This window comes from Echinops telfairi, unplaced genomic scaffold, assembly GCF_000313985.2.
Source record: "Echinops telfairi isolate 266 unplaced genomic scaffold, ASM31398v2 ScPeMD7_7421;HRSCAF=8459, whole genome shotgun sequence".
Classification (NCBI taxonomy): Eukaryota; Metazoa; Chordata; class Mammalia; order Afrosoricida; family Tenrecidae; genus Echinops; species Echinops telfairi.
In genome coordinates, this window is record NW_022111321.1 from 12560067 (window position 1) to 12568142 (window position 8076).

Genomic DNA, 8076 nt, shown 5'->3' on the forward strand with positions numbered 1-8076 from the left:
GTATAATCATTAGTCCACAGCAGTCCTTCACAGCCTCTCAGCCAACATGGCCCCTTGGCTTTGTCTCCATGCCTAGGGCTAGTAAGTAAAGCCACTGCCCTGCCTCACGGGTTCGTCTCTGCGCTGCTCCTCTGTTCTGTCTCAGTGTCCCCTGGCCTCAGCCTCTAGTCCCTCTGAGACCTTCCGACAGAGATCGCCACTGTGTTCCACTTCCAGTGGTCCTGGAATCTCCCTCTTCCTGGTGAGAGGGCTTCTCCTTATAGCCAGGGGTCTGACAAATAAAACTGACCCATTCCATCTATTAGTGTTATACATTATTTTATTTGTATAGTCGCACCCAATCATTGAACAGGAGTAACAGAGACATGGGTACAAGCGTCATTTTAAGAAATTCCACTTAAATTAATTCAAAAGTTTATAAATTTTATTTCATTAAAAAACGTTTCTTCCAAATCCACCCTGGACCCCTTAAGGGTGGTACTCTCACCTGTATTCTCATGTGCTGTAAAGTCTTACTTTAATATTTTGATATTTTCTTTAGAAAAATTCCAACCTGATAGCTCTGTATCTTGCTTTCTCTTACATTCTAGTGACAGCTCTGCTGGAGACAATAGTGCAATTAAGCAGATTAACATCCCTAGGATTTCCCAGGGATATACTTTTATTAACATTATACTTATAATCCTAACACTGATGACAATTTCAATGGGATTATTCCTTCTTTCTATTCTTAGATCCCAACAGTGTTGGGTGGATTATTATCTCTAATAACTAGTTACAAGGTTATTTGCTACCTCCAGTTCATAAATGTTCTTGTTAGCACCATTTTCACACATTAGTTTAATAACAGGAACTTTTAATTTATGGCAGCAATATAGGAATAGTACAATGCCCTTTTGCAGTCACCAGAAGCGATTCTCTTCAGAAATGTAAAATTGTATCACCGAGTCTCTGATCACAACTGTTTACCATTTTATCTTACCCTCTTGACTCTAGGGAAAATGCTTTTAGTTCTCATTAAGAAAACTCCAAGAACCAATACTCATTCTGTCATTTAATTAGATAGATAATTATTTAAATTTTCTTGTGCATAATTCTATAAGCATAAGGAAGAATGACTTTTAGGAGACCCTTCATCTTCATTTTTTGTAGGCCTCAGAATAAGAAGGCTATAGCTGGCTATGTGTATACTGGTCTGTAGGTGACAGTAAATCACTAAAACTAATGTGTTTCCCTCCTTCCCCATCCCTGATTGACAGGAGCGGGATGCCTATCTTCCTCTGGCTGAGAGTGCCAGCAAGATGTACTTCATTATTTCTGACCTGTCCAAAATTAATAACATGTATCGTTTTAGTTTGGCGGCATTTCTACGACTTTTCCAACGAGCTCTGCAAAACAAACAGGTATGCTGTTAGCCACTCACCAAACCCTCCACCATCGGGTCGATTCCAACTCAGCCCGACACTACGTAGCAGAGTAGAACTGCTCCCATCCGTTTACCAGACTTCAACTCCCGGAGTTGAGAAGCTGCGCTTTCTCTTACAGAGTGGCTGCTGGTTTCGAACTGCTGACTTAGAGGTTAGCAGTCCAACATGTATCCACTATGCCACTAGGCTGGAAGTATATAATTTAGGGCTAGTAAATATTTTAAACAAAAAGGTATCAATCTGTACTTTCAGTATATGTGCTGCCGAAGTGAGCACATCAATCTGTGCTTTTAAAACACTATTAGTGTTTGGTTGACCAATTTCAAATCAATTCATATATTATAATCTCTCGAAACTATTGTGAGGCTATACCGTTCCTTTATTTAGCCCGCTCCTATGTGGATAGTTATTCTGTCACTGCGAGTGTCATGTTAGCCTCCAAATTTAAAAGAGTAAAACAACATTTTTTTATACATTTTACTGTGATTTTAAGAAAACACACAGCAAATTAGATTCTCATTTAACAATTGCTATGCATATTAATCTGTGACATTAGTTACACTGTTCACAATGTGTCAGCCTTTTAATTATTTCCAGTGGCTATGTTTCCATTAGTCTAATTCCCTGTGTTCCTTTACCGTCTTATCTTTGGTCTAGGGTAAATGTTGACTGTGAACTTGCTTAGAGAATTGTTAGAGAAGCATGGTGGTGATACTATTTATGAGCCACTCTGTCTTTTAGCTGATAGGTTCTCTTTGGAAGTGGTTTGAGTTCCCAGTTTAAAGGGTATGTATCTAAGGAGGTCTTGGAAGTACCTCTACTCTAGACTTAGTAAGTCTGGTCTTTTTCGAGAACTTGAGTTTTCTTCTACATTCCACTCTAGTACTCTATCTGGGGCCATTTGTTGTGTCCTTGGTCACAGTAGTTAACAGTAGTAACCAGGAACCATCTAGTTTTTCTGGTCCTAAGATAGGTGAGGCGGTTCTCAGCTTGTGGGTCACAACCCCTTTGGGGGTCAAATGACCCTTTGACAGGGGTCGCCTAATACCATCAGAAATAAAGATTTCCGATGGTCTTAGGAACCGAGACACCGCTCCTCTATCCGTCTACAGGCAGTTCCGCTCACATGCAGATACACCCACATACGAGTACCTGGCTTTATGACTTCATTGTGCCAACCCCATCACATACACCCCGTTCAAATACAGATGTATATGACATGGTTGGCACAATAATGTACTTATGTGGACCAGTCATGCATGTGTAGAGAGCAGCTACTGTGTAGAGAGCAGCTACTGTGTTGAAAGCAGCAGTATTGAAGGTAAAATGACACTTCATGAATTATAATTACTGGGTAAATGAAAAATCATGTACTGTAAAACTATCAACTACTGCAAAAAATTTTTTTCTGTACCATGGGAACTTAATCTGGATGCTACTTGGTCTTTTTATATTCAGCTGTGGTTGATGTGAGTACTGCTCTCTTGTGATAATAACAGGTATGTAAAAAAAAAAAACCAGAATGGTAAATCATAGGAAACTTTAATGAACTGTATTGTCTGAACTGTCATGTATCGTCTTTTGTATTATTAAAGCTATTGCTATATATTATTTTCATTAGCAAATCATCCCATGACAGTGTATCGTGTAGAGATGAACATTAAGAAAAGAAAATATAGGAGGATGTTTTACAGTATGGTTTTACCTCAATTATTATAGCAGGAATTGAGAAAACAATGTGTTATTTGTTGGGAAGTTCTATCAGATGAATCTATGAAGCTGACCAAAATAATACACCATTTTGATAGCAAGCATCTGAGCTTTGCCAGCAAGCATACCAACTATTTTAGAAGCAAAGCTGATGGACACAAGAAAGCCAGACTTGACACCGCTGACAAGCACCACAAACAAAACGTATCAGCTATTGAAGCTTCATATTTGGTGGCACTCAGAATCGCCAGAGTTATGAAACCTCACACCACTGCTGAGGATTTACTGTTGCCAGCGGCCAAAGATATTGTTCAAGTTATGATCGGAGACGAATTTGTTACGAAATTGAGTGCAATTTCCTTATCTAATGACACTGTTGGCAGAAGAATATATGACATGTCTGCTGATATTCTTGATCAGGTAATCCAGGAAATTAAATCTGCTCCACTGCCAATAATTAGCATCCAGCTTTATGAATCTATAGACATTGCAGACTGTTCACAGTTACTGGTTTGCGTGAGGTAAATTAATGTTGACAACTTTAAAGATGAGTTTCTTTTTTGCAAAGCTCTTTAAACGTCACATGATGCATTTGACACAGTTGGCTCTTTTCTGAAAGAGCGTAAGATCTCTTGGGCAAAGGTTTGTGGTGTTTGCACAGATGGTCCGCCAGCTATGCTAGGATTTCTATTTGGATTTCAACGTTTGGTACTGAATGAGTCACCAAAAGTCATCGAAACATTGTATGATTCATCGGTAAATATTGGCAACGAAGACACTGCCACAAGAGTTACAAGAAGTAATGGAAAGCGTCATAAGTTCTATCAGTTTTGTAAAGGTGAGCACTTTACACAGTCAACTGTGTTTGCAACTGTAATGAGTTGGATGTGCCGAATAATGCTCTGCTATTTCACACTGAAGTGATATGGTTGTCTAGAGGAAAAGTTTTAAAGCATGTTTTTGAGCTTCGTGATGAACTCAAAACGTTTTTAATCAGAAAGCAAGACCACAGTTTGAATCATTTTTCAGTGATAAAAGTGATCTGCAGAAAATAGCTTACTTGGTTGACAACTTTGCCATTTATCACTGCAAGGACCAAATGCAACATGCCTTGATTTGTCTGAAAAGATCCAATCATTCCAAATGAAACTTCAGCTTTGGCAAAAAAAAATTGGATGAAAATAAAATTTACATGCTGCCTACCTTATCTGCTTTCTTTGTGGAACATGGCATTGAACCAGACAAAAGGATTACGATGATAATTTCTGTGAAAGAATACTTTCATATGCTTTCAGACGAAATTTCATCATACATTCCAAATCTACCTGACACCCATTTCACTTGCCAGAAGCCCATTCACAGTCAGAGTTGAAGACGTTCCTGAGACAGCACAAGAGGAGTTCATTGAACTTATTAACAGCGATGCAGCGAGAACTGGGTTCTCTGCAATGCTAGTTAACAAATTTCTCTATCAAGTGTTTTCAGTCACATCCTATTCTCTCTGAAGCTGTGTTGTGCCTTCTTCCATTTCCAACAGCATATCTTTGTGAAACAGGGTTTTCCAGCTTATTGGTTATCAAGTCTAAATACAGAAATAGTCTTGTTGTGGAAGAGGATTTTCATTGTACTCTTGAAAACACTGTCCTGAGAATTTCTGATCTGGTGAGAAAGAAGCTATCTCAACCTTTGCACTGATTTTGGCTTTTTATGCATACTGTTACAAAATGTAGCAATGTAGTTTACTGTTGTTATATTAAGACTGTTACCAAGCTATACCATGCTTCAAGACAAAATTTCATTTATTTGTGATTAGAAATAAATATTTCACAATATATAATTACATACTGTTTTGTCATTAATCATGTTAAATGCTTTAATTATGTTCAATTTGTAACAATGAAAATACATCCTGCATATCAGATATTTATATCACTATTCATAACAGTAGCCAAAGTACAGCTAGGAAGTAGCAGTGAAAATAATTTTATGGTTGGAGGTCACCACAACCTGAGGAACTGTATTAAAGGGTCGTCTGAGGAAGGTTGAGAACCACTGCTGGACTGGTTTGTGTACACTGTGAGGATGAGTCCTGTGGACTACTTTCTCTGAGCCTTTGATTTCCTTCATGCTCTTCTGCTCTAGATGTGTGCAGACCAGTAGTTATGTCTTAGATGGCTACTCGCAAGCTTTTAGAGTCGGTGTTGCACACCAAACTAGGATATAGAACTTTATTATGAGCTGTGTTATGCCAATTGACTGAGTTGCACCTGTAGACTCTGGTGCTAAATCTTCAGACTCAGCAACTCAATCTTTCAAGGTGTTTATGTAAGCTGATTATGTCTAAGAAGTATCTGTTACAGTACCCTTATGTGGCTATTTTCTATATGAATATATACGCAGTAAAAATATATGTGTGTGTGTGTATATATATATATCTGTAGTCACTTGAATTTGAAAGAAAATTACTCTTGTTCCAGAATCAACTTTGAGTATGTAGGGACAATGTATAAGAGTGACCAAGCTATGGATGCCTTTTAAATGTTTATTAATTTTCTAATAGTTTTTAATTTTCAAATTATAATTTACAGGATTCTGAAAGTACAGAACAGAGAATCCAGTCTCTGATCAACTCATTAAAGCATATGGTATATGAATATATATGCCGTTGTTTATTTAAGGTAAGAAACATGTTATCAAAGATAAAAAACTAGTTGGTTCTTGACTTAATATAGTGTATGCAATTAATTTACAGTAACTTTTACCCAATGAAGAGTATTGAAATTGGTATTTCTAATAGGTTACCAGAAGAATATTTGTTGTTAACTAGAATGCCTTACAGCATTTGTGGAGTTAGTGAGGATGAAAGTAGTAGTGAGGAGAAAAGTGGTAAGTGGGGAAGGGAGAGTGAGCAAAGGAGGGGTTAGCAGTAATAACCCAGTAGGAACTGCAATGCACTTTGTATGCTTTATTGATCCTGCAATTAAACTAAGATGCTAAAAATCACCGGTTACTCCTCAATTTTAATTTCTCTAAAATGAGTACATGTTAGCAACTGATTGTAAAGCCTATTTTGTCAGTGTTACATATGGAAAGTGTTACGACCCTAGACAATGAAGATAGCCATTACAGAGGTCAGAGTATCACTCTCACTGTCACTAACATTTATATAATACTTTATCTCCTGTAATAATATTTTTTCACTTCACAACTTAAAGGTTTAAAATCTTGCAAAGAGTTTCAAACTTCATACAACAGTCCTTAAGATTTTATTTCACTCTCTTCTGCAATTCTTACTGCTTCATTAGGGTTTTGGTCATTAGAATGACTTGTTTACAATTTTTTTGTTCCTTGTAGTTCTTTTCTTCTCTATAAAAATATAGACGTACTTATTTATTTTCCACATTCTACTGTTCTGCAGCTTCCCCTTTCTTATAGTAGGTCCTGGAGATTTCTGTAAGTGTAGTTATGCTAGCCTTATTGATAGTACTTCAAGCACCATACAATTATACATGATATGTACAGTTATATGTTACTTTATTTAGTGCGCTACTGGTGGATGTTAGCGTTTATTTTTTGCTGTTCGACATAAATCTACGGTGAGTATGCCATTCAGTACGCTCATCTTTAAATGTAAGAGATTCCATTCAGTGATTTCTGGATGGAATATAATTTCTTGTCTTAGCTTATGTACATTACAAATTTTGTAAAATACTGTCACAGTGCCTTTTGAAAAGATTTTTTCCATTTAATCCCACTGTTCACAGAGATAGTACCTGCTTTCTTGTATTCTTGTCAACCCAAAATATGTGTCTTCAATTTTCCAAGGTGGTGGCTTGTCTTTTCTTCTTGTCTGTATTGTTTTAAAGTAGTTTCTTTTTATCTTTTACCTTAACTTGCCATGTTTGTCCATGTTCTTATTATTCATGGGCTAAGCTTTTGCTTTATAGAACAAATGTACATTATTGTAATTGTTTATTTTATATGTAATTATCTTTGGATTTTTCCTACTTATATTTATAGATTATTAACTTAAATGATTATTTTAGGCAGTTTTGATTCTTTTTTATTTTCTAGGTAATAAATAATTTTTATTTTAGCCAATCTTCTGATAATAATTTTTAATTCATCTTTCTTTGATTTATGAAAATGTTATCAATATGTTTTTTTAAAGGTGCCTACAAATTCTTTTTAAAAGTGTATGTGGTACAAGCATATTTATTAATTAAAAATGTTTTGTTAAGATAACATCAGTTTTTTTTTATAAAAATAACTTAAGAATTTTTTGCTTGTTTCTAGTTTGTAAACCAACATCTCAATTTACATATTCTTATTGTACTTTTTATACATGTAGTATAATTATTGGTTAGATTTATCTTTATCTTATCTAAACCAAACCACTCCAGTCCCTTATAGTAACCCGATATAGTGTTCCTCAAGTTGTAAATTACTGGAGAGATAGCTTCATCTTTCTCCCAAGAAGCAGCTGGTCGCTTTGAATTGCCAGTCTTGTGGTTAGCAACCCAGTGCTTACTGGACAGGACTAGTAAGACTCCTTACTGCCAAATATTATTTTAAATATTTCATGATGTAATTGGAGAAGGTACAGTAAATATTCCGTGTCCAGAATCTGATAGTCGCTTTTTACCTTTTACAAATATATTCAATTTCGTCACAAGGCAGCAGTCATTGCACTAGGAGAGAGTTTGAGAGGCTTAGTTAGCCTTACTCCTTCTGGACCCACTTAGAACATTTCAGTGCCCTTCTTGAGTCATACCTTTCTATTGTGAAGAGTAGAAAATCGCTTTTTTAAAATTCCTAGGGTTTACAATTCTTATGGCATGTTTTTAATTGTTGATTGAATATCCATTTTAACGTTCATATTTATATATGAAAAACATTAAAAGTTATGCAGCATGAATTCATTATAAAATAGAGTTTT

General features: G+C 36.0%; 1 protein-coding gene across 1 annotated transcript in view; it reads left to right on the top strand.

The window, feature by feature from the left end:
- The window catches only part of DYNC2H1 (dynein cytoplasmic 2 heavy chain 1), a 298686-nt gene that overhangs the window by 175352 nt on the left and 115258 nt on the right, over positions 1-8076 (top strand). The window contains exons 69-70 of the mRNA XM_030887685.2: positions 1260-1403; positions 5726-5815. Of these exons, the coding sequence (XP_030743545.1) occupies positions 1260-1403; positions 5726-5815 (234 nt within the window). The remainder of the gene's footprint in view (positions 1-1259; positions 1404-5725; positions 5816-8076) is intronic.